The sequence below is a fragment of the Heliconius melpomene genome, chromosome 14 (genome assembly GCF_056956725.1).
Source record: "Heliconius melpomene rosina isolate 202511_hmr_F chromosome 14, ASM5695672v1, whole genome shotgun sequence".
NCBI classification, from domain to species: domain Eukaryota; kingdom Metazoa; phylum Arthropoda; class Insecta; order Lepidoptera; family Nymphalidae; genus Heliconius; species Heliconius melpomene.
In genome coordinates this window covers 7,038,069-7,065,825 of record NC_140402.1, presented here as the reverse complement: position 1 = coordinate 7,065,825, position 27,757 = coordinate 7,038,069, and the positions used below count along the sequence as shown (strand labels likewise).

At 31.6% G+C, this 27,757-nt stretch overlaps 1 protein-coding gene across 1 annotated transcript; it reads left to right on the top strand.

Annotated features, from left to right (window-relative positions):
• The first annotated feature begins 215 nt into the window (after positions 1–215).
• LOC146532202 (uncharacterized) lies at positions 216–26,047 on the top strand. Its single transcript, XM_085197813.1, has 23 exons — positions 216–5,269; positions 5,341–5,542; positions 7,050–7,352; positions 7,508–7,644; positions 7,960–8,103; positions 9,010–9,103; positions 9,607–9,702; positions 10,292–10,429; positions 10,732–10,866; positions 14,186–14,305; positions 15,118–15,506; positions 15,855–16,207; positions 16,360–16,549; positions 17,015–17,185; positions 17,644–17,815; positions 18,362–18,483; positions 18,773–19,014; positions 19,668–20,809; positions 20,922–21,131; positions 21,819–21,934; positions 22,240–23,544; positions 23,756–23,880; positions 24,798–26,047. Exons 1-23 carry the CDS (start codon positions 366–368, stop codon positions 24,857–24,859), a joined length of 10,872 nt encoding a protein of 3,623 aa, XP_085053939.1. The 5' UTR covers positions 216–365; the 3' UTR covers positions 24,860–26,047.
• The last annotated feature ends 1,710 nt before the right edge of the window (positions 26,048–27,757 follow it).

Genomic DNA, 27,757 nt, shown 5'->3' with positions numbered 1-27,757 from the left:
CGTGAAGCTTTAAAGAAACAACTTTTCGAGGAAAAAATAAAGCAGTTCAACCAAATACTTTCAAACGTATTTTATTATCACCTATGGTTTTAAAATATAACAAATACAAATAAAATATAAATACACCATTGCTACCTGAAAAAAATCGATCTGACATATAAATTTAAATTATTATCTTTATCTGTATTAAATTATGGCAACATTCTTTTGCTATGCTAAACTGTAAGATAAAACATTTCATTTAATCAACAAATATTAGCAATTTTCCGTATTGTTTTGTAACTAGGTAGAAATTGTATAGTTTTATCTTTTAATAGATGAATGTATAATGTGCTTAGTATACCAACGAATTCTAGAATATTCTAATGTCGGACGAAATTGATTTAGAACAGAACAACCTCTGCACAACAGAGGACGCATTTGAAAAATTTCAATCAGAATCGATGTATGAAGAGGATGAATATATTACTCTTTCTGATATTGTATCCCCATCGCAAAACAACCATGATTTTATAACATCAATAGTAGACCTAGACCCATCCACTATGGATAAAGATCTAAGCAAAAATGAACAAAAAATAATAGCAAATACTTCGAAAAATTTGAAGAGTAATGCCAATGCACAACATAAACAAATAAATTCATTAAATGAATTTGAAGCTCAGCATAAACCAACCAAAAGACGAGGTAGACCACCAAAATCAAAAAAAGTTTCTAAAAGATTTTCTAGTAGAAACAGGAAAAAAAGTATTGACTGCACTACACGCAAGTCTTTGAAAAATGATGAAGTAAGTACAGATATAACAGAACAAGATTTAGATAGTGAAAAACAACAATCTATAGAGAAAACATATACTTCCTCACCATTAAAGGAAACACATATAAGTGAACATATACAGTTTAAAGAAAATATGAGTGATAGTAAAGGTAATATATCTGATGATAATTTAGAAGATTTGCCTTTAGTTGCACTTTGTACTCAAAGCACTAAAATTAAACAAATTGCAGATACTGTAGACAATTTAAAATTAAGTACAGAGACGGAAAAAAATAAAATATCTAATAATATTACAATTAATCATGAAAAACAAAAAGAAACAGAAACAAATAATGTTTCAAAAAGTTGGCATAAAAGACGAGGGAGGCCAAAAAAATCTCAAAAAGGTGTTATTGATAGTAATATTGATGAAGAAATAAAAAACCACAATCAGCAAAACAATGAAGAAGATGACATAAGTTTAAGTAAATTAAAAAATTCAACCATATTAGATGATACACATACACCTATGATAACAGAAAATAATAAAAAAGTCACAATACCTATAAATAACTTAGAGGAGAATATAGAAAAAAATATAATTAGTAAAAGAAGTTTAAAAATGTCTGATTATGAATACAATATTGATACTATTGTAAGTAATGACATCGCAGATGAGAAGCCTATTAGTTCAGATTCACAGTTAGTTGAATCATCCAGGCCAGTGCGCCGTAAGGCAAAAAAAAATTTCCACTATGATGAAGGATCGGATGAAGATCCTTTTGCAAATGTGGAATTATCTGATGATGAACCACGGAGACGTAAAAGAGGTGGAAAATATAATTCAGATGATGAATATATTCCTGATGGTGAAAAATCAGGTAATAGAGAATCCGAATTAACTGACACTGACACAAATATTGAGGAAGAAGATGTAGAATTAGATGATGTTAGACCTAGGAAAAAGAAATATAGAAAATCTAATTTAGCTTCACAAAAAAGTCCTAAAAAGGTTTCCAAACAAAATTATCAAGATACATCAGGATTGAATGACCATATAGATATTGAACTTAACTTAGAGACATCAGTAATTAAAATAGATGATAATAAAAAATGTGAAAAAATTAATTCTTGGGGTGCCACAAATGAATTTGAAAATTTTTTGGCTAAAATTGTCCAGGGAACAGATATCAAAATTAAAAAAGCCAATAGTATTGATAGCACAAAAACACCATTGCAAATACCTACAATTGATCCCACGGAGGAGAAAAAAAGTTTAGAGGTATCTTCTCAAACTGATAATGTAAAGACTAAGTCTATTTCAGTGCAAACAAATACACTTTATGAAATTCCTATGAAAAGTAATGTTGCTCTAACAGCAGAACAATCTCAAAAGGCAATTGAATTTCTATCAGGGATTGTAAAGACAACTTCAGAATTGGGTCAACTAATGACAGAAAAAAGTGAAGATTTCATTGCAAAAAAGATTAATAGTTCATATGTGACTGATACATTTAACATGGATAATTGTGTAAAAAAATCATTTTTATTACTTAAACTTGCTAAACATAATTTACTACAGCTGGAGGAAGATTTGTCAAAACAATATGATGATTTTCTAAAAGAAAATAATCTGATTCAACATAGAGAAGAACAAAAAGTTATATCATCAAAATCAAAAGACAGTGATAGTGATTGTGAAATTGTTGAAGAACCAATTAAAAAGAAAATGAAAGAAAAAATACCTTTTAATCCTAAAACTGTATTCTTAAACAAAGAATTATCAATTAAAATAGCAAAAAAACCTACAGAAACACCAAAAGCTAAAGAAAAAATTAATATTAAAGGCAGACATACAGTTTGGATTAATGATTCAGTTATGGTAAAAAAAATTAAACCAACACAGTCTTTTTTAGCCCAGGACAGCCGAAATAAAAAACCTCCTGATACTTTCATTACAATGAAAATGGTAAGTGATTTCTTTAAGATGTATGAGCGCCAAAAAGCAGTATCACTCTGTGCTCCATACGTTGATAATATATTCTATCAAGGAGAAACTAATTACATTTGTAATTACTTTTTTGAAATAAACAATCCTGTGGAGTGTTATACTACCCCCAGTACAGAAATAGTAACTTATAATGAAATAGGATCCAATGAAATGAATAACACAGTATTATTGTCAGACTTGAGCAGATCATGCCCTGACTCATTATTTTCAATATGTATGAAAATAGTACAGAGACTTATTAACTTTGAAAGTATATTAAATTGTAAGACCCATTCTAAAGATAATGTGTTCTTGATAAATGTGACTCAACAATGCGACAATGACAGTGATATATCATTAGAAGACTTAAATACAGATGACAATAAAATACACATAATAAAACATAAACGAAAAATATGTAGTGTTCCTACACTTAAAAACCTTTGCTATAAAAGAATTTGTCAACTTATTTATGTGCCTAATTTCAGTGAAAATGAAACAAAAAAAGTGACAGCAAACTTTACAGAAAAAAGTGATAATCATACTACTTATCAGAATAATGATATTTTGTATTGTACTAAAAAAAGTTATTGTGATATTATGAAAGTAAAATTATCTCTATCATCAATGTGTGTAATGGTGCTACAAAACCATTTTAATAGTATTAAAAATAATGAAAATGTTAAAACATTGCACAAAGTAAATACCTTAAGGCATTTGTCACTAAAAAGAATTAAGAAGATATTTTATCATGACTCGAAGATAGCTGTGCACAAGAGTGTACAGGATAAAAATGAAATTAATCCAGTTAAAACTTTATCATTACTGTGCATGGAATTAATTTCTTGTAAAATCTTAAAAAGTGATATAAATTATTATGATGCACCTAGTAGTATGTTACAGAATAATGAAAATGAAACACCTCACGAAATTTCTCTTAAATCACTTTCTTTAGAAAAAGTTAGATCTTTAATGAATAATGGTATTAAAAATGATTCACTATTAAATTGTACCATAGATAATATGGAATTAATTTCTTGTAAAATCACAAAAAGTGGTACTAATTACTATGATGCACCTAGTGGTATGTTACAGAATAATAAAAATCAAACACCTCACGAAATTTCTCTCAAGTCTCTTTCTTTAGAAAAAGTTATATCTTTAATGAATAATGGTATTAAAAATGATTCGCTATTAAATTTTACTATAGATAATGTTAATACAGTATCGGAAGATGTCTTTTTAGAAAACTCAGAATATAACAGTGATGAAATAGCTTCTTTAAACGATGAAAATTATTACTCTGATAATGACTTAGATACTAATTATAAAGATAATCTACATGAGGAGACTAACTGGGTTACACAAGTACAGGTGCAAGAATTACATTCTTGTTTAGATTTAGCGAAAGATAATTGTGCAATCTCCAAAGCAAATATCATAGAAGATTCCTTAGTTAAGATTAAGACTGAACCACTGGATGATTTTGCTGGAAATACTATTGATGCTACCGTTAAAATTGAACCAGGGGATGAACACGAAAATCTGCAAAATTTCTCCTCATTAGACATTATTACTAAGCAAGAAGAAGTGATTGCCCCTGAGAAGCCTACACAAAGAAAATACAGTTATGATGGAGCCCAATTTGAGTCTTTTGTAACTTCAAATAAAATGTTAACAGCTTTGGCAAACTATGACGAGGAAGAAATTTTCAGCCAAAGTGCTCATCGTATACGTGGACAGTACGAACCTGATTCAGATGATGATATCGATACCTTTTCTGATACCATGAACTTATTGATTCCACAAAGTGAAGAAACAGCTAAGGATAGATTAATGTCAAGCAATTCTGATGAAGAAACTAACAAGAAAACAAGCAACAAGAAAAAAATAGAGAGACGTAAACCTAAAACGAAAAAAAATAAGTATCAAATGGAGCCTACAAAAGAAAAGACCACGGAGAAAATAGAAATGTTGACAAGGAAAATGAAAGAAAAAATAAGAATAGAGGAGAAAAAAAGAAATTGTTCAGATTCTGAATTAGACGACGTTGAGTTAAACCTAAAGAAGAAAATTGACAATAAAGTAACTGACAAATTCTCAAGTGACTTTGTCAATAATTTACAAGAAAAAGAGATTCAATGTAATGATGTGGATTCCACTGAACAAATTATTGAAAGCCAAACTGAAAAGAAAAACAAAAACGAAATAACTTCCCTGTTTTCAGCTGATGAGCCTGTTGAACTTATACAATGTACGCCTTCTATAATATCGGAAAAGTATGATGACGAAATAGGACAGCATGTCAAGATTTATAGTAAAGCATCTAATAACACCAATGCAAAAGAACTAACTTATATTGATAGATATGGATGGACATGTTACCCAATTGATGGCAATGACATTAAAATATATCAATATGCTTACATACCGCTAGACAAACTGCCAGAATCCTTTGTAGAAACATATAATAAATATCAAAGTATTTCTGCCACGACTTATATTGACTCAGAAATTGATAGGTACGTATAATTGTATTACGTTGACTTTTGGCGTTATCGACTTTTTATTTTTTATTTTATGGTGTTTGCAGGTTAACAAATCTACAATCCTTACATCGTAGTCATACAAAAGATAATATTAGAAAGGCGAAAAAGATTTCTGCTAACAAGCCCAAGTCCCATAATGCAGTAGCTAATAATCATTCTGATAATGAAATTACATATGAACAATGTCAAGAATTGTCATTATCAGAAGATGAAGGCGACAACGTGGATCATAACTATGTCGACAACGTAAGTATGCTCGGTTGTTTCATACCGTAAACGTTTTTTTCGGGTTCACGCTGTCTCCCGCTTATAGCAAAGTAGTCATAGGGAGACTAGTGTAAAGACACTCCGTTTCCCATTTTCCGCCAAATTCTGGACACACCAGAGCTAAAAAATGAAAGTATTAATTATTTCATTTCCTCAAGGGGGCATCGAACTCACTACCAAACATAACACGCTTGTGCCTCTGTGCCGCAATTGACTAAAAGGGTTAATAAAATTTATTGTAATAAATATATATATTGCTCTTAAGAAATAAGCTAATTGAATGGTTCAAGTAACAGAGCCTATTATATGTAAAGTTCTAATTGAATCAAACGACACAGTTTACTATTTTGATGAAAGGTAAATTGTACTAAGCGACTTATCTTAATATTTAAGAAAGAGGATAAATGTGTCAGCGTACACTTAATTCTAATAATTTGAAAATGTGCTAAGCCACAAGTTAACAATAAATAGTCAGTGGTTTTAGCGATTTAGTAACAAAATGTGATGATTTCTCTGTCGGTTGACACAATGGACGTCAAAATGAGAGCAAAGTAACTGAACGGTTCAAACGCCAAAAAAAATCCTGAAAATTATGAATTTGAGCTGAAAAGACAGAGAAACGAATATATATATATACTTGAATGAGGAGAAATTAAAATATTATTATTTAATTCAGCGGACTATATATATGACTAGCGGGTGAATTCTAATAAACCATGAAATATGTGTTCAATGAATTATTTTTAAGAGTCTAAATTTCTAATTTTATAAAAATCGGTGGCGATTTAAAGATTTTTCCATACAAACTTTCAACCTCTTATTTGCACCTTTAGGGGGTGAATTCTAAAAAACCATGAAGCACATGTTCAATTAAATATTTTTAAGAGTCTAAATTTCTAATTTTATAAAAATCGGTGCTGATTTAAAAAAATCTATACAAACTTTCAACCCCTTACTTGCACCCTTAGGGGGAGAATTCTAGAAAACTATAAAACACGTATTCAATTAAATACTTTTGAAAATCTAAATTTCAAATTTTATAAGAATCGGTGCCGATTTAAAAAAAATTCTATCCAAACTTTTAACCTCTATTTCACCCCTTTACAGTTAAAATTTTTCAAAATTCTTTAGTGGATGTCCAAATTTTGAAAGTAAATATCTGTCCAAAGTTCATGTTGTCCCAATGTTTTAATGTTCAGGAAATTCAATATAAAAGGAAAAGGAATTTCAGGAATATATATATATATATATATATATATATATATATATATATATATATATATATATATATATATATATATATATATATATATATACAGAAAAGTCCGCTGATTTCAAATATATATATATATATATATATATATATATATATATATATATTTGAAATCAGCGGACTTTTCTGTCTTTTCAGCTATATATATAACTAAATATCGCAAATGGCGTTACGACCAAATAGCCTTTCAACCGTCGATATTATTTTCAATAGGTTCCTCAACAAAATACAGAGAATAATTTGGCCAAAAACCTTTTAATGAACAATGATAGTGATGGAGAGGAAAAGGAATTGAAAATTAAAGAAGAACCCAAGAAAGAAATTGATTTAAAAAGTAAATCAGGACGTCTAATTAAACCTACTAGACAAAATGAAGTAGGAGAAATTATGCTTACAGCTGATAAAGTAATGGATAAAGACCTTAAGTTTTTACATGCACCCATTGGGGTAGAATTCAAGCAAGAACCCGTAGATGCAAAAGATATTGATAATAAACCTAACACCAGAAACTCTAATGTAGGTATTACTGTAAATTGTTTTTATTTTGAAGTGTATATATTGTTCCATTGTGTGTATATTATTCTATTTTTTATTTAAAAAACAATCTTATGTTTTGGAAATTAGAATGTTGTAAAACAATTGTATTACAAAATTTATATTTTTTTTATCAGAAAAAACTTCCGAAAAGTAATGTTGTGAAAATAAGAATAAAAGACGAAGACGCGTCTTCTTCTGAAGAAGAAAAGCAATGGTTCACAACAAAGGAAAAACTTTTGAAAAGATTAGGAAAGAAATTAGATACTCCTAAGTATGTTTATTGTTTATACAAATATGTTTTTAATACAAATAAAAATGTTATCCTTGAGTCATCTTTTTTTTTTAAAAAGTTGTTAATGAAATGACTTATTTTTGATTAAAAACAACATTTATGTGTTTATTGTCAATGAAGCTCTTAGGCTTATCCAAACTTTAACATAATTGTGCTAAACACATATGAATTTATTTATGAATAAGTATAAAATATTTAAATATATTAATAAATAAGTACATGAAAAATATCTCCATATATATTCAAATAATACTAGTCTATATCTTTAATTACACTTAATAATATAATTTACAGCGTGGATGATGCAAAACGTGCCAAAATCGTTAGCGAGTTCATAGAGAAACGCAACGACGGTAACGGTATTGAAACTACGCGGCAACGCGCTCGTCCGAGAGGCAGATCGAAGAAAAAATTGTTAGAACGCCGGAAACAAATGAAGTCAGTATAAATATATTAAATAAGGATGTTATATTGCCTTAATCTATTTATTAAAATTTAAAAAGCCACATGCTTTATCATGTACACAGCAGGGTAGGCACAGAGAGTGTTATGACACTCCCTTGCCTTGATATCAGAGCGAAGAAATGAAAATATAAATTTAAATACTTAAATTTCAATTTAAATAATAAATTTCTATCTCGAGGAAATAAATAAAGTTTATTTTATTTTATTTATTTCCTCGAGTGGGGAACGAACCCACAACCAATCGCGTTTACAGTCACATTTTCTGCCCCTACCCCCAATTTAATTTGTTTATATATTGTAAATTTAAGAGTATCGTGCGGAAGGTGCCGATGTGCAGCTGTTAAGGTTACTTAATATGAAATATCTCAAATTTTGGCGGAGAATGAAATCTTAACAATAACATTGGTTTTCTGGGATATGAAAAAACGTGAAACATTTTTTTTGTAAACTTAGTACGCCTCAAAGGTCTTATGAACCGGAAAATAGATAGATACGGGAAAATAAAAACGGTATTCATGAAAAATAACAGCAATATGAATACTTCGAGAATTATGTTTACTGCGCAGTCAGTCTAGTCAGCGCAGTCCAGTCGCGTAGCGCACGGGAGTGTAGTGACTATAAAACCGACTGGTTGTGTGTTCGATCCCCATTCGAGAAAATTAAATATTTATTTAAATATATATTTCCATTTCTTCGCATTAGTGTCGAAGCAAAGGGCGGCGTTAAGTTCCACCAATCAACACGCGATGCCTCCAGCATTCGGCGGAAAGTGGGGAACGAAGTAAAGTAACAGGTCCCCTCGGTCGGTTCCCTCTGCCTACCCTGCTATGTGCAAAGTGAAGTTGATTTTTATATTTACTTACTTTGCCCCTATTTCAGAATACTATCTATGGAGCTCTTTGGTAATGAATCGCACAGCGGCAAAAAATGTCAATCTCAGGCCTACAGTAAAGGCCGTCGTAATATTAGAAAGGTTTGTACCACTCAAAAGGTAATTCACATACTGCTATTTTAAAGATGGTGTTTTAATTTTAATTATTAATTAAAATAATTTAAATTTTATTTACTTATTAAATTACTAGCGGCCCGCCCGCGGCTTCGCCCGAAATGCCTATATATATTTTTTATGAACCGATTTTGATGAAACAAACTTTAGATGTTAAGTTGAGTTAAAACAAAGCAATTGGTGAAAGTTTCAAGTAAATCTGCTCCGTACTTTCGGAGATAAGCGTGATCATACACCCAGATTGATTTTTTCTGTTTAAGTGTCTCTCTATCCATTTCAGTCAAAAATATTAAATGTACAGACAAAATATTTTTACTGTTTTATTATATATATTCATAAACTAGATATTCTTCATAATTTTTAAACAAAATCAAAAGTTACTTTAAAATTATTAGAACTATAATTATTTATTTTTTTGTGTTATGTATTAAATATAAATATATGAAGTAAAGTTAAATATATTTTTAAAGGTTTTAGATAAGAAATCGTTGGCGCGGAGTACGGTTCTAGCAAACATGGATGAATTTGAAAGGAAAAGGCGACTGGTCCAGCGTGAGGCTCAATTGGTATTTTAAATTTTAAATGATAATTATTTTTAATTTTCTTTTATTAATGATAATTTGATTTTAATTTATTAATATTGGTTTGGTATGATTATTCTTAACACCTACATTTTGTTAATATTAAATTAAGTTAATGATTAATATTATAGAAGTTTTGGATTCAACATGAATAAGATCATTATATATTTATATGTAGCATCGCACACATTTAGGTAAACCAAAGAAGACGCTAGGATCATTAATTATTTATTATTATTTGCGCTATGCTTCACATTGTAGGCAGAGAGAACTTGGGAACCTAATGTTAAGGCACTCCGATCCCAAAACATTTCCGTTCCCCACTTACCTTGAGTATTAAGTGGCGGAACTCATCGCCGAGCTGTATCTCATTACCAGAGCGCCGAAACGAAAATATTAAATATTTCATTTTCTCGAGTGGGTATCAAACCCACCCAACTGTCGCGTTTACCATGCATATATGTGCCTCTGCACCACGACCGGCCACAAGAAGCTTGAAAATAAAAATACTAAAGAAAAAGTCAAACGCTATCTAATATTTCTCTTATTTAATTTACAATGTTCTGTATATCAGAGAGAAGTTTTGGGCTGTGAGGAAGGTGTCAATGTGGTGGTCATCAATGACGAACTATGTCTGGAATATGACTCTGAGAACAAACTACCTCTAGTCACTGTGCATTCCTTCTTTACCAAAGTCATGAAGGCACATCAGGTGAGGTCTATTAAATATTAATGTTATTATTATTGATTCTGTAATATAGATAAAATTAAGTACCTAACTACTGAAAACAAACAAAAAATTAAGGAGGATTAAAAACATATTTTTTATGTTTTCATTTTTTCGCTCTGGTATCGGAGTAAAGAGCGGCGTCGATTTGCTCCACGCAATGCCTCCAGAATTTCGCGAGAAGTGGTTAGCAGAGTGTCTTATCACTAGAATCCCTCTGTCTACCCTGTTAGGTGCGAGATACAGCGTCAAACTAAAAAAAGTGACATATTTGTGTATATTCTCAGTACGAAGGCGTGAAGTTCATGTGGGACGCGTGTTTCGAGAGCGTATCGGCGACGGCGCGCGGTGGCGGTGGCTGTATACTTGCCCATTGTATGGGCCTCGGGAAAACGTTGCAAGTGCTCGCCTTACTGCATACTGTAAGTATTATGTTTTACTCTAGTGTTTTTTTTTTATTTTGTAGTATATTTTAATTTTTAAACGACTTCTGTAAGAGGAGGAGGTTATCAATTCGACTGTATTTTTTTCCATCAAAACTTCCCACCTAATTTGGAATTATTTACATGTTATTGGCTGTAGAGCGACCTTGAAGCTCTGGTAAGCGAGAGTAGGTAAATGGAAATAATTTAAATATAATCCTTCTTTGAGTGGAAATCGAACACACGTGTAGTAACACAATAATTTTCTTATTTATTCCCTCAAATTAAGCTAAATATTTTTACCAAGTTAAATCAAAAACCTTGACTCGGAAGACTCGTGGCCGCCAAAAAGTGAGGTCTACTGAACTTTTGCGCATTGTTCACTCGGAAAGAAAATAACAACTAAGAGAAATACTAAAATCAAATCTATCCACAGTATATGGTCGTTGCGCTTGCCAAAACCGCTATGTGTTTTTAGTCAAGTTTTCAGGAGAGACAAAAAACTATCTTATTTATTAAATAATAGCTTTATCAAAAAATTATAAATGCAATATGGTGACAAAATATATTATGTTTCACCTGAGATACAAGCGAAAATGATAAAATGTACCCTTCATCTGTAATAATTTTTTTTAACCATTTTGATGCACATATCAGAATTGTCTTGTAACGACCATTTCTTACAGGTGAAAAATATGCACATATCAGTTTTGTAAAAGAACATAATCGGATTTATTTAGTGTTATTATGAGGATAACAAAAATGTATTAAACTTAAAACAAATATGTATACTAATGATTAGTAATGATAAACGTAAGGAATTGAGGTTTGCCGCTTTTTTACGTGAAAATGGTTAATCTGATAACGATAAAACAGTACGGTACGTTATATTAGTCCTATGGTTATTAATACTAATAATAATTAACAAAAAAATGTTTAATAGAAAACTCGAAGGGTTGTTAGAAAGTGGTTAGGAAAGGTTTATAGATAGACTAAGCCTTTAATGTTTATCCCTTAAATAACAAGGTAAATTTGAAGTAAATAAAAAGCGAATTCAATAAGTATTGCAATAAACTTTATCAAGATAACTAAAACTAAATTTAAGTAACACCTTCGCTTTCGTGTCGCACATATACATGGACGTATTTATCGTTACTACAGTACATCTGTTTGCCTCGAACTCGAATATGGATGACCAAAAAATAGCGCCGCGCGCAAACCCGTGCCAGAACTTAATGCCTGAAATTAAGTTCAGCTAAAAAGCTGTTAGGCGAGCTCTGTCTTCTTTGGTCATCCACAAGTCAAGGGGGTCAGATGACATCTCACCTTCAGTGCTCCTGAGCTGTCACCTGTGCTAATGGGTCTGTTTTGGCACTCTTATTCAATCGGTATAGTCCCAGACTTGTGGAAGAGCGCTCTTATCCACCCGATCTCCAAGAAAGGCGATGGTTCCGATCCATCTAACTACAAGCCTATTGCCACCATGGCTCTTGAAAGTTATGGAGAGCATTATCAATGGCCAGCTTTTGATTTAACTGGAGAATCACTGATTGATTAACGACAGTCAATATGGCTTCCGCCATGGTCGCTCAACCAGTGACCTTCTGGTTTACCTAATCCACCAGTAGGCTACGGCTATTGAAAGCAAGGAATAGGGTCTGGCAGTTAGTTTGGACATGGCAAAGGTCTTCGATCGCGTGGCATGAGGCGCTCCTTGCAATACTTCCATCCTATGGTTTTCCGAGAGTTTATGCAAGTGGATCGCTAGCTTTCTCACTGGGTGCAGCCCCAAGGTAACTGTTGACGGTTTTTGCTTCGAGTACATGCCCGTGAACGCTGTCCCCCAAGGCTGTGTGCTGTCCCCTATGCTGTTTCTTCAGATTATCAATGACATGTTAGAGGATTCTAGAATGTGCGTTCTTCTTGTTTTGGCATGCTTTTTCTTTCTTTGTGTGCCTCATATTCTTCTGGTGACAAATTTTCTTTGAATACGGTGCACATGTCAAATTAAAACTTTATCAGCTTCCAGTTTAATGTTAATAGTTCTCGTTATTGTATCCTCCTCATTTTTCTGGCTTCACTTTTTAATCGACTTCAGTGAAGAGGACGTTATCAAGTCGAGTGTATTTTTTTTATATTTGTTACCTCAGAACTTTTGACTGGTCTTTACTTTGATTTGGTCTATTTCTGACAATTTTATCCATGATAAAATCATATAAGTCTTAAATTTGCATTAAGTATGTGCGCAGCAAATGGAAGAATAACTCAATATCATGCTAACCGATTTCGATGATTCTTTTTTTATTGGAAAGGATACGCTTCAAGGATAGTTTGATGAGAGTTTGGTTATGTTCTAATTATGGGATCCAGTGGAAGTCGGTTTTTTTTAATTGTTATACTTATTGTGTACTTCAAACATGTGTGTCGTGCACTTGCTCTGCAGTAATGATAAAACTTGAACTCTTGGCAATAAGCCTAAAACCATTCTCACACGCTTTTTACAGAAGCTGACTTACAAGAAGGATTTCTTGGTTTACTTTCAGAAGATGATTCTGGTTTGGTGGCATACAATTGCTTAACCCATGTATTAAAAGTATCGTTAGTTAAGTGTCTTCTACAATTGTATTAAGTACGCCTTTCCTATAACTCTCTGCTTCATATTAAAGTCGCGCTTTTTTTATTGTTGTATATTTCATCAATATCCATCTCCTTGAAATTTTCTCCAGCTTGTTTATCTAGTATCAAGTGACCAGTTCCGAGTTCGGCTGACTTCCGGCTTACAAATTCTCCAGTAGCTTCATCTAGGTACAAATGAGTTGTATTTTCAACCAATACTATACCTGCTCGCTCTGAATCTGCTATTTCCATCGGCAGTCGCTGAGATTTGAGCTCTGTCTCATTATATGCCGATAAGGTAGAAGTGTAAGGGACATACTCAACCTGATCCTCCAAAAGTTCTGTACCAAAAAAATCTGTAGCACAAGGCTCGAGTGACGGTTCCCCTTAATGTATTACATTACATAATGTAATAACATTCCGCATCGGATCATTGCTGCTGGGTCATAACTGCACATAACGAATTTGTCATTGCCAAAAATAAAAATGAAGTGCACATATCGATTTTGTTAAATCGACTTCCAGACGGAAATACTATATATTTGTTTTTGTAGGCTACGCAGAGTACTATTTTAATGCTATTTATCGAATAAAAAAAAAATCAAAAAAATACACATAACGGTTTTGGCAGGCGCACCGACGATATGTCAATGCGGCTACGAGTTAAAAACGATACTGTACAGTACAAGTTTCTAAATTTTAGGTTTTAACGCATCCACAATTGAGCATGCGCCGCGTTCTCGTGTGCTGTCCGCTGTCCACCGTCCTCAACTGGGTGGATGAGATCAATAAGTGGCTCGGACCTGTTACTAACAAAATTAAGGTAAATTCAATTAATGAAATTGCTTAAATTTCATATGGAAGTTTAAATATTGAAAGAATTCCATTTTAAAATACAATTTCATTTTTTTTTTATATTTATTTTTATTTTTCAATAAAAACTATATATATATGCACTATGTATGTGTGTATACATTGTTATAATCATCTATATATATAAAATCGAAAGGTCACTCACTCATCACGAAATCTCAGACACTACAAGTGCTAGGAATCTCAAATTTTGCATAAGAGTTACTTATAGGAAGTAGGTGCTCGCTAAGACGGGAATTTGCAATATTCGATTTCTAAGGGGTTGTTTTTGGGGTCGAAAGTTTGTATGAAACTTCGTTACCACAAATGCTAGGAGTCTCAAATTTTGCATAGACGTCACTAGGACGTAGTCATGGAGACAGAAATTGATAATAACATAGTTCACGCGGGTGAAACCGCGAGCGGGCCGCTAGTTATTTTATATGGTTTTCATGCAGCCAAGTATTAAAAGAAAGTTGCAGGTATTTTCAGACCGTAAAGATATTTTTTTTATTCTAGAGTATTACACATTTTGTAATATTTTTATGAAAACTAAAAAAGAAACCAATTGACAGTTTCAATTATTAAGCAAATTAAATAGATTTTTTTTATGAATAAGCCAAAAGCATATAGAGCAAATATAATTGTTACAAAATTTTTATTTTCTTATATAAACTTTAGCAGTTTAAAATAATGATTACATTATAAAGAACAAGTTTAAATGCTAAAATTTATATAAAATTTTAAAACTGCCGTGGACTAAAAATATTATAACCTTTTTAGGTATTCGAATTATCCAAGCTAAAGAAAACCTACGAACGTGCTTACCAATTAGAAGACTGGTATAATGGCGGAGGAATATTTATAATTGGCTACGAACTATTTCGAAGTCTCACCACCTTAGATCCTGTAATGGACCGTGTCCGAGCAACAATAGTTAATAAAATCAGAACTGCCTTGTTAGACCCTGGGCCAGATATTGTTATATGTGACGAAGGGCATCTTCTTAAGAACGACTCGTCAGTACTAGCGGTCGCAATGAGTCGAATTGTGACGAAAAGACGTATAATTTTAACAGGCACTCCAATGCAGAACAATTTAAGAGAATATTATTGTATGGTTAATTTTGTGAAGCCTAATTTACTTGGGACTTACTCGGAATATTCAAATAGGTAAGTGACACTTTGTGTATACGAGTATATAAAATAATTTAAAAAATACTGGCTCCCAAATGAGATGCAGATAATATATTTGTATGTAAAATATACTAACCAGATTTTAGTTCTAGTGTAGACGGCATAACATGTTTGGTTTGATTTTGTATTAAGTTGAATAAATAATGCCAACTTACATATTTTATATTTTATCCTTTACTTCGTCCATATCACTATTAAAAAATACATCATTTGGTATCTTATTTCATAGCATTTATTGTCCAATTGCAAGAAAACATTTTTATGATTATATATTATAATAAAAATTAAAAAAAATAAGTGTCCTAATTGTATTTTATTCAATAGATTTGAAAACCCAATAATGAACGGACAGCACAGAGATTCAAGAGAGGAAGATATAAAGCTCATGAAAGCGAGAACACACATTCTGCACAAAGTTCTAGAAGGATGTCTTCAACGTCAAGAGGCATCTGTTCTATACCCCTATTTGCCAAAGAAACACGAGTACACCGTTTTTATATCTCAAAGTAAATGCCAATGGGATTTATACAAGCATTATTTAATGAACTACACTAAAGAGACAAAGCAGAACTTGTTGAAAGATTTCCATATTTTGCAAAAGATTTGGACCCATCCACTGGTGCTACATAGTTTTTTGACAAGGGCTCGAGGTGATGGAAAAGAAGTGAAAATTAAAGGTAGGAAATGTTTTAAGTATTTACTTAGTAAATTCATTATATTTCATGTATACATTGTCTAACACTCAAATTATGTAAAAAATACTTAAATTCCAAAAATAATAACTTAACTTAGGCTTTCTTAGTTTTAACATATAAAAATATATTTTCAGGTGAAAAAATGGAAGATGATCTAGCGCAAGAGGATTTAATCGCATCAGAGGATATAAAAGCAAGTGCGACGGATACATGGTGGTTGCCCCACGTCGTCGACAACAACAGCTTGGACAGTCTAGAAAGTTCCAATAAGTTCCTCATTGTGTTCCATTTGCTGGATGAGTGTATTGCGGTGGATGATAAAGTGTTAGTATTTATTGATGGTTTTTAATTACATTTTCTTGTTTTTTTAGGTTCAGGCTCTTCACCTGCAGCAGATAGCAGGGAAAGCAGAGTGAACCTAGTGTTAATACACCAGAGCAAAGATAATGAAAATATTTAATATTTCATTTCCTCGAGCGGCAATCGAATCCACTGCTTGTTACGTGTGCAGTCACACTGTATGCCCCTGCGCTATAACTGGCCTCTATTTTTATTTAAATAATTACACTACAAGTAAAATGTAATAAGATTAACTGAGAACTGAGTCACCAACTAACAGTTCACACAATGTTTATGGTTATAATTCACACCTGTAGGGATATTTTGTCTGGTTTTTGTGTTGCAATCAATTATTTTAGGCTATGAGTAAATGTAATGGATGATCAATATTTATATTTAAATAATATTTTTTTATTATCCAATCTAAATAATTATTTTGTCAAACACCAGGCTTATCTTCTCGACGTCCCTCTACACGATGGACTCCCTCGAATATTTCCTGCGTCGCATAAAACAGTGGAGTCTTGGCAAGGAGTACTACAGACTGGACGGGTCGGTACCGGCTGAGGTCCGGCAGAAGTGGTGCAGGGAGTTTAATGCACCTAATAATACTACTACTAAGTAAATTTATTTTGATTTTGTTTATTGACTTACAATACGGTTGACGAGACGTGGTCGCCTTAAAATTAGGTTCAGTGAAATTGCGCATTGTTGCTTCGGGAACAAAATAATCAAAAGGAACGAAAATCCTAAAGTCAAATTACGTAGCCTAATAGCTAACTTCAGGGTGGTCAGGACTCGTCGATCTTGCTGTATATTTATTAATACTTATTTATTTTTGTTGTTAGAATCTCTGTTGGAAGAGAGAGATATCTAATTCTAACAAGTACATAAGAATTTCGATGTAGCAAGATAAGAACCTACAGCTTAATTGGTTATATATATATATATATATATATATATATATATATATATCTATTTTATTGTTTTGACTATAACTTACATTCCCATGCGACTGATTATTGAATAAACTTTTATTTTATTGCGTTTTTGATATTAATTTTATTCCTTTCCTACAGACTGTTCCTAATATCAACCCGTGCGGGCTCACTCGGCCTGAACATGACTGCTGCAAACCGCGTTATAATACTAGACACGTCCTGGAACCCAGCGCACGATATACAGAGCATATTTAGGGTATACCGCTTTGGCCAGAAGAAGGATTGTTATATATATCGGCTTGTTGCTATGGTAAGAATAAAACGTATAAATTAAAAAATTATACTTATTTTTTTGTTCTTTTGCATCATTGTTTTTGTTTCTTTTTGTACTTTCTGCTCGTTTTCAGAGACAGTTCTAGTCGGTGATGATACTTAGTTAATTAACCTTATTCTTATTTGAATATCTGAGTAAATGAATATATTGTCAATAGAAGTATTTTCTTTAAAGAAGGTAATTCAACTATTAAGAGACTTTCTTTAAACAAAGCTCCCTAATCATCAAAAGTCTCTTGTTAACTGCAATATTCAATGATATCTTCTGGCGAGAATTCAATGAAAAGTAGCTGAGATTTTCCTTATTCCAATTTTTCTTATTCCAGAGTTCCTTTTATTTCCAGATTTTTCTTAAAGATCCAAATAATGTCAATGTAGACCATCAATTTCTTTAATCTACTGACCACTGCTTAATGCCCAGAAGAAGAAGACGCAGGTTTCTTTGGTGTTAAAAAAAATACCGATAAAAATTGCTTCCATTTCCTAACCACAGTGTTTTCTAAAATTGTCTCTCCTTTTCCAGGGCACAATGGAACAGAAGATGTACGAGCGTTCTGTAACTAAGCAGGCTGTCTCGTGCCGCGTCGTCGACGAGCAGCAAATAGACAGGCATTATAATATGGCTGAGCTGTCGGAGTTATATCAGTTTGTATTTTATAGATATTCGAGAAATGTTTTAAACTAACACGAATTAAATGTTTTTTGTTTTTGAAGCGAAGTCAATCGCAACATTTGTATTTGTATCAATAGCAGTGATATTTTTTTTTACATTTTACAAATTTGAATGTCACTAAATAGCTAAATAGCATAGATTTGAAAGAATTAATTCATTTCAGAATCAAAATTTAGATTTTCTATACAAAAAATGACATTGTTTAAAAATTTTAATACAGTATTTTTAATCCAAAATATAAAAAATTACATATTTTCACAGACTAGACGAAGACGGCTACAGCGTAGCCGCAGGTCTAGCGCCCGGTGTTCGTGACGGTGTTCTGCTCCGCGTGGCATACACATTAGGGACTACAGAAGGACCGGGAGTGGTTAATGCACGTTTGCACGCGGTACACGAACACGATTCACTTTTACGTGGTTCTGAGGAAACAGGGTTGCCGGAGCATGAGAGAAATGCAGCTTGGATGCAGTTTCAGCAAGAACATTCTAGTACTCATAATAGTATGTGTAATTTATTTGATTACTAATATATTATTACTAGCGGCCCGCTCGCGGCTTCGCCTGCGTGAACTACGTTATTATTAATTTCTGTCTTTATGAGTACCTAGGCCCTATATGTTAAGTGACGTCCATGCAAAATTTGAGACTCCTAGTCTCAAAATTTGAGACTCCTACTCATTTGTAGTAACGAAGTTTCATACAAACTTTCAACCTCAAAAACAACCCCTTAGAAGTCGAATATTGCAAATTCCCGTCTTAGCGAGCACCTACGTCCTATAAATAACTCTTATGCAAAATTTGAGATTCCTAGCACTTGTAGTTTCTGAGATTTCGTGATGAGTGAGTGACCTTTCGATTTTATATATATAGATTACTAATATATTTATACTTATTTTTTAAAGGAGTCTGACCCGGTTATTTATATTTATGTCAGTCAACTTTCGCAAAAACTGTAAAGACCTAAAGGTATTATATAAATATTGAATCGAAAATCGAATTGTACTATTTTTTTATGATATAAAGGGTTTTTTGTATGATATAAATTTGCATTAGTTTTTTTTTTTTAAATTGAACATAAGTTGAAAAACGTATACAAATGATATTAAATTATTTTTATGAAGTTTTAAAAATTCAATTTAAAAAAACCGTTTCAGATATACAAAATATTGAAATAAAAATTCCATCTATACAAAATAACGACAAAGACCAGAGGGGCATAGAAATTAAACAAAAATCGACTGATAAGCCAAAAAAAAATAACTTTAGGTCAAAAAAAAGTAAAAAAAAAGTAAACGTTAAAAACGACGTAACAGCATTACCTTCGACCAGTGCCCAAACAGAACTTCATCTTGCCCCTGACTTAGAAAAAGAGAGGGACAGGAGAATATTGAGTATATTAGTTAAAAACAAATTCCACGAGGCCAAAGGACCGATAGAAATACCTGTGTTAATTACGAAAGTTCGTAACGCTATAGCGAATATAGATGAAAGTGGACTTGACAATATTGATCCATTGATAGCAAGCCTTGCTAGGGTTGTAATCGCTAGTGAAAAACCGATAGTAAATGATACGAAAACTGGAAATCTAAATGGTTTATTTAATACCGATATGGATATAAAGCCAGCTATAGAAATAACGGTAGGTTGCAATGCGCCTGCTGATGCCGACGATCATCTAGGAAACTGTGGATCGGAAAGAAAACGAAAGAATCAAAAAGCTGATTCAGGCGAGGAATATGTGCCAAAGGCGAGGCCACCCCGTACAGGACGCAAGAAGAAAAAAATTGAAGTACTTGACAGAAACACGAATAAGAAATCTAATGAAACTTGCATTTCAGATAATGCTCATACTAATTCTATATTACCAGGGAATTATGGCGTTCAGAAATCCATATTAATGCAAGCTGCTCAAAGTCTTCCAAACAGTGAACCATCCAGAAATGTGATTTCAGATAGGGAAAATACTAATTCAAATAATAAACAAACAGAAATGTCAATAGATAAAAACAATACAGAACAAATTAGTATAATATTAAGTGATGACGAATCAGATAGAGAAACAATACGATATAAATCGAACAAAGAAAAAGTGAAACCGGTTCCGTTGCACAGATCGTTGTTAACGAATAAAAATTTTATTAAAATAGTAGCTCATACATATTTAACTGGTAATCCTAAATTAGATGAAGATGCTGCAATGCTCGCCGCTCAGTATAGCACGTTTAAAGCGTTGAAAGAAGTTGAAATGACCGGCAAGGACATTGACAGTGGACCCATTTATGATATTGCTGCACAGGTTGGTAGAGCTGAATGATTATTATTGAAGTGTTATGATACTTTATAAATTAGATTTAAACAATTAAATCATTTATATTTTAAAAAATTTTTATTCAATTTTCCCCCAACAGGTCATAGGTGTACCGATATTAGAAAAAATACAATCTGTCCGGAATAAACAAGATGACGTCATCGATAACGAAGTGATGAGCTTGTCAGTAACTTCAATATTAAATCCCAATGAGACTACAACTAGTTCTCAGATAGATAAAACAGAAGTAACCATTCAACAAAATAGTCATCTTAACAAAAGTACCCCAACAACGTCTAAAAAAGTTGAGGTTTGTATTTATTTATTTTTTTCAAGTTTACAATTTATCGCATATAGGAAATAAGAACCTAATATCGAAACACTCTGTTCTAAATTTTTTGCCACAATTCAGCTATACAGTTGTATCAACTTTGTACTCTGTACAAACACTGTCCAGTAGTATATGTTTTCCTTAACGAGGATGTGGAGTTTATTAAACCTGATACAATGCTTGAGTTTATCCGCTTTATACCTACACACAGCTTACAATTGAAGTCTAACCTAACCTAATCCATCATACCAAATACAGTCAGCCCATTCTGCATAAATCCAGGTAGTACCGTCCCTAATATGCTAAGCAATTAAGCAATTATTTGGCAGTAGTTTATATAATAATTGAGTCAACTGACAAACAAATGCCACTTATTACTGAAAAGTGTTCGAAACGTCGGATTTCAAGCATAGAATTTTATAGGTAGAGGGAACCCAGTTTTGTTTCCCCACTTTCCGCCTAATTAGAAGCAATGAATGTTGAGTTGCGAAATATAATGCCTCGCTTTTCTCTTGGTACCATAGCAAAGAAATTAAAATAATAATAAATAATTATTATTTCCCACCAGTCATCGTCATCGTTACAATCACACACTCACACCCCTGCGCCACGACGGCCACAATATATACTGTATATGATATTTTAATTTATTATTTGAATTTACAGAAACCCAATTTAAAGAAAAATAAAGAAAGTGACAATTCATTTAATATTGAACCGGTACTATCAGAAAACTTGGCAGCCACCAGTCCTGTGCCAACTCAAGTTGTGCCAGTGGGGATGTAAGTAAAAAACACATATTGATATCACGCTATAACTTCAAGCTGTATCCTGGATATAGCAGGTTAGGCAGAGCGATTGTAGTGTTAAGAGACTCCGTTCTCCATTTTCCACCGAATTCTGGAAGTATTGCGTTTTAGGTGGCGGGTCCAATACCGCGCTTTGCCACGGCACCAGAGTGAAGAAAATAAAAATGAAAAATATTTATTTTCCTCCAGTGGGAATCGAACTACAGATAAATATTTAAAAAAGAAACACATATTTTTTACCCTTAATATTTAAACCTACCTTGGTAATTTCTTCATAGGTTCATAGGTCCAGCGTCTATCCAACCAAGTGAGCCGCCAGCACACGAGGAGTGTATCTTGCCAGATGACGACGACATTATATTTACAGACTCAATACCTGCCACTACCACACCACTAAATATAAATAAAGTTAATTCTCAAATAGCCGTTAATAATATATCACCGATTTCAAAACCGCCAGCGGCGATATCTTCGCCAAAAAGGACCATTGAGTTAATAAAGAGAACGCCAGGACCTTTTGATCCTAGCGCTATCCTTAAGTTGAATAGAAAATCGAAAATCGCGTGGACACCAAAAACTACAGCCACCCAGTCAACCAAACAAAATCAAAATGCTACAGTTAAGAAACGCACACTTGAGAATTTGCCCACACAGCCAACACAGCCACTACCCAAAACGGCTCCAAGTTGTAATCAATCCAGGGAAAAATTAAATGAAACTATTTGCTTGGACAGCGATGAAGAAGAAACAATTGTTTCTACACATAAACTGAAAGCCAAAGCCTTGAAATCTACAACTAAACTGCCTATATTGATGACATCTAAAGTACAAAACAAAAAAACCTTGTTAAATGCTAAACCTGTGAAGAAAATTACACCTCAAACTGTATTAAATACAGTGAGAAATGAAACAGATCGAACATCTGATGCTACTTCTGCAGTGAAAGAGGTGTTGTCTAAACAAGACCAAATTATTCGTATCTCAAAAGGAGGCGAAATAGAATTATTGAGACGAACTGATATTGTGACAACTCAACCCAACACTGTGATATCTAAAGCAGAAAAAAATAAGCCCAGAATACTAAAAATTGCAAAAAAATCCATTAACGTAACTAATTCAAAGCCAGAAAATGTACTAAATTTAACTGATAGTGACAATGAAAATCGTTCATCGGTCTTTCAGAATGTTGTACACATATGTGCTGATAAGTATGAAGAAGTGAATAAAGCTATCACTATTGACGAAGCTGAAACGATAACACCTACGAATATTAAGGATGGTACAAAACCAATAAAAAATCAATTAAATAAACAACCGAGTACTGAAACTACAAAAGCTATAGTGACCAATGTGAATGGCAAGAATAAAATAACTTTAAAGTATCCTTCCAACGATGCTTCTAGGTCAAAGGAAGGTGAGAAAGTGATAGATCTCACAGAAACATTTGTTGCCGATAAAAAAGTATTGATAGTGAAAAAAAGAGACTGGGATAAAGTAAGTGGCTCGTCTAAAGATATAATTATAAATAAAGTGGGCGCTCTCTACAAAACCTCTATGACCGCTTCGACTTCTGTGGATGTTATGTGAGTATATCTTCTTGTTTTTACCGTTTAATTTGAGAACAAAGAAAAGAAATATATATAAAGCTATAATATACTCGTATATAATTTTTCACAAATTACTTGATATGCAGAATATACCAAGTCTCACGTTTGAAACTACCAATTTCAATAAAATATGTTTTTATTATTACTAAAACTAATTTTAATTGATATAAAAAATACTTTTTTATAGAAAACAAATTAACACTGCATCTACAAAGAAATCAGCATCAGTACTAAAAGTGACTCCCAGTGGAAGTGTAAAACGTCCATCTTCAACAAAGGAGTCTACTGCGAAGAAGAAACCAGAACCAAAAAGTAAGATTAGAGTATTTAGGAATCGTATTTTAACGTAGCCGAACTGAAATCCGCGCCCGCTTCTGTTATATATATATGTAGAAGCATCAGAAGGGGCCTCAAAGCGGTCTTGGCTATCACTATTAATTTGTGGGCGTTGTAGCGACAGAGATGTTTAAATAAAAGTCACACTTATATTCTACAATGTCTTATTACTCGTTTACATGACAGTTTTACAATAAATATCATAAGATTAACAAAATTACAATAGATTAGGAGCCAATAGGTTAATTGGTGAACATCTCACGCCATAGCTGTCAACCAATGACCTCCGCTATTATTCGTGGCTACACCTACTATCCTATTCGGGGTTACCCGCTCCATTTTAAATATTCTTCTAATATAATCCATTACATAAATCAATTAAAATCGAAATGCAATAATTGCGAAATTATAATTAAAACTAATACATAGCAGCGCGCCGTCATATATATATATATATATTTTAAACATTTCTTTCCTTACCATCATGGCTGTAAATAGCTTCTATGTAAAATATAGATAATTATATTAAATTAAATATACCTCGTTAGAAATATGAAGTAAAAATTTAAAAAAATACAAACAAACACGCTCATTTTCATTTCATGTATTTTTTTGTATATCTGTTATTACATTTGACTGTCAATTTCTTTGTTTTTAAATAATTTCATATAGTTTTATGTCTGAAATAAGGAAGTCACTAAATTCTCAAATACGGTGTACACTTATTAGGAGTCTGTAGCATATGAATGAAATGAACGAACTAATGAATGAATGAACTAAGTATATGAATGTTGTCAACAACATTATTTTATATTTATTTTATTTCCTGCCTCTTCTGCATTCGATATTTATAAGAATACTGTATACCTGTTAAATTTTCTTTTGTATTTCAGAACCGTTGATGCTTCAAGACTTCGATATTGACGATATCGATGATATCATTGAATTGGAATAAATGAATAGTGCATATATTATAAAGAATTCATAGACATTATTTCACGATATAGTATTTTAGTAAGACTTTAACAATACTTTATATGTTTCCTGCATTTAGTTTTGTTTGTATATAAAAATATTTTATTTCGTATAATTTTGTTATTAAAACTTCTCAGTTTGTTTGTTGTCACTTATCTGGGTATAAAAGTGTCGTTTAATTAGATTCTTATATAATTAATAGAATTTATAAAGTAAGTAATATTGTAAAAGAAACCTTTACATTTTAAATGTAATAAATACATTTGGTTGATTATTCTAAATTCCATTGCATTTTAATTTCAAACTATTCTAATGTTTGTTTACACTATTAGCATGTGTAGCTAAAGTTGTCTTATTCTAGAGAAGCCTAATAGGGCTTCTCTAGAATAATACAACTTTATTCTTCAATAATATAATAATAAGAAAATGATAAGTCACCCTGTGACTGTGGCGCCGATCCACAAACGATGGCACACTTACTCTCCTGCCCGAAATGTCCATTCACCTGCTCACATGACGATTTGATGGAGGCAACAGATGCCGCAGTCGACGTGGCTAAATACTGGCAAAATATGATATGAATTCTCCATTCATTGACACGAAGAAGAATAAGAAAATGATAAGTTTAGTCAAAAAAACATTTGAATTGATTTTATATGATTCATTTTATGTGATGATTTTGATTTCTTTTATCTTTACATGCATGCATATAAGAATTTTGTAAAATGATGGCAAGTGCTAAAAACCTTACTTTATTAATAAGTACACAATGTGAATTAATAATTATATTTAGTTTCTTTTTCTAGATTAATAATCGCTAAGTAAGATTTAAATATAAGGAATCTCGCTTAATTCTATTTAAATTACACAATAAGTGCAGGTGTTTGGAATGAATGTTTGTGGACTTGTGAGAGGTGTACTACTGTTAATATAGTTTTTTCGATGTAATTATATATTAAACATATGCTATTAAATAGAATAATTATGTTGTGTTAAAAAATGCATAAGGAATGTATATTTCGTTAATAGTGTGATTTAAAATTTTTAAGTTTAATGATAATGATGGAAAAACAACTACTTGGGTTTATTAAGATAGATGATTACTTTATATCAAAGTAAAATTGATATAATCTTTGAATATTTTATTTAATTAAACTTTTAATTGAAAGTAATGTTTCCTTTATTTACCTTTATTCTATAAAATGGGTAATTTTACTAATATAAGTAAATATTATAAGGATCCACTTAATGAATTACTAAGCGCTAGTGTAAATCGAAAATTAGTTTAAAATATATTTTTTTTAATTATGACAAAAAGGATTATGTTATATATTTGCAATTTCCATTCACAGGCGTTTCCCCGTTATAGTTAGTTTTTGAGTTGGTTTCATAAAGTCCCATAAAATATAGCAAAATATCATAGGCTAGAATAACTCAAATTGCGAAATGAGAATACTCAAAAATACTTATCCTATATAATACATCAAGTTCGTCGAACTAAGGCTCATATTTATAAACCAAAACCAGTCTCAAATCCGAGATCGAACTTGAGATGCAGTTTTTATTTACAAATTAATTATGTATCTATGAATATCTCAAGATCGATTTCAAACCTGTCACCAGTTCTAGTACCTGTTCAAACCAGTGGTTAAATGAAAACAACAAAATTTTTTGCAACTATATATTCTCTTAAAATTACAACAAAATAATTATATTAAAATAATTTATGTTCCTTACGCTACATGTTAAAGCTGCTAGATACATTTTTAGAATCAAATCAATAAGAAGCACGTGACTTTGCACTTAATTGTTACTTAAACGACAAGTATGTTCTTTAGTAATTATAATTATTTTCAACACAATAAATACAAAGGTATGTAATGTTATTTATAATATTTTTAATAAATAGAGAACATTGATAAGACTCTATCAATAACATTACATGAGAGGCGTTAAGTAGATAAACAGATTCAATTTATTAGAAACAAAATTATAGTCGTCGTAGTCGTTTAGTCGCACTACTGGCCTCAATTATGAAAGTAATAATATAAATTTTAGAGTTTCATACCAAACTACATTTGTTCTTTTAAAGTTTAGTAAAAGTAAAAACATAATCTTACAACCAATACCTTATATTTATTTGATAAAAATGAGAAACACAATGATATTTTTAAATGAAAACAAAAAATAAACTTTAGAATAAAGATTACGTATGTAAAAAGTTCTTAGAGATAATAAAATGACAATTCTCAATATCATACATTATCGATATCATAATTATTTGTTTAAAATTAATTCATATATTTTTATGTATATCTGTGTTTTTCAGAAAAAATTATGCCGTAACGAGTATGAAATATTATTTTGGCATATCTTAAAATTGTTTATATTTACTATAATATTAAAGAGTATATTATTAATTAACTAAATATACTATAGAAATTTAAATTATACCATGAATATAAGAAACATTCAAGTTTACTCTCAACCTATGGCGAAAAGTATACCTTTAAGTCACAGAATATGATCTACCAGAACTAACAAAAACAGATATTAAAACAAAATCAACTCTTATTATCTAACAGATGTGCCTAAATTCTTTCCCAAAATAATAAAAAAGTAGCTTAATTTTATCATATTAATAAAAAATTTGTGAAATACATTGTTGTTCGTCACTTCTCGGTCAATTCACAATAGACAAATATTAATTACTAATTAAACGTATTACAAATCAAAAAAATATTTGGCAATAACAAAATACTAATAATCACAAAATAAATACTATAAAATGATAAATAGATATTAAACAACTCAATTTTGGGCAATTCAGAATGGGCACACATATACAGTGACTAATTTGAAAATTTCGTGATGGAAT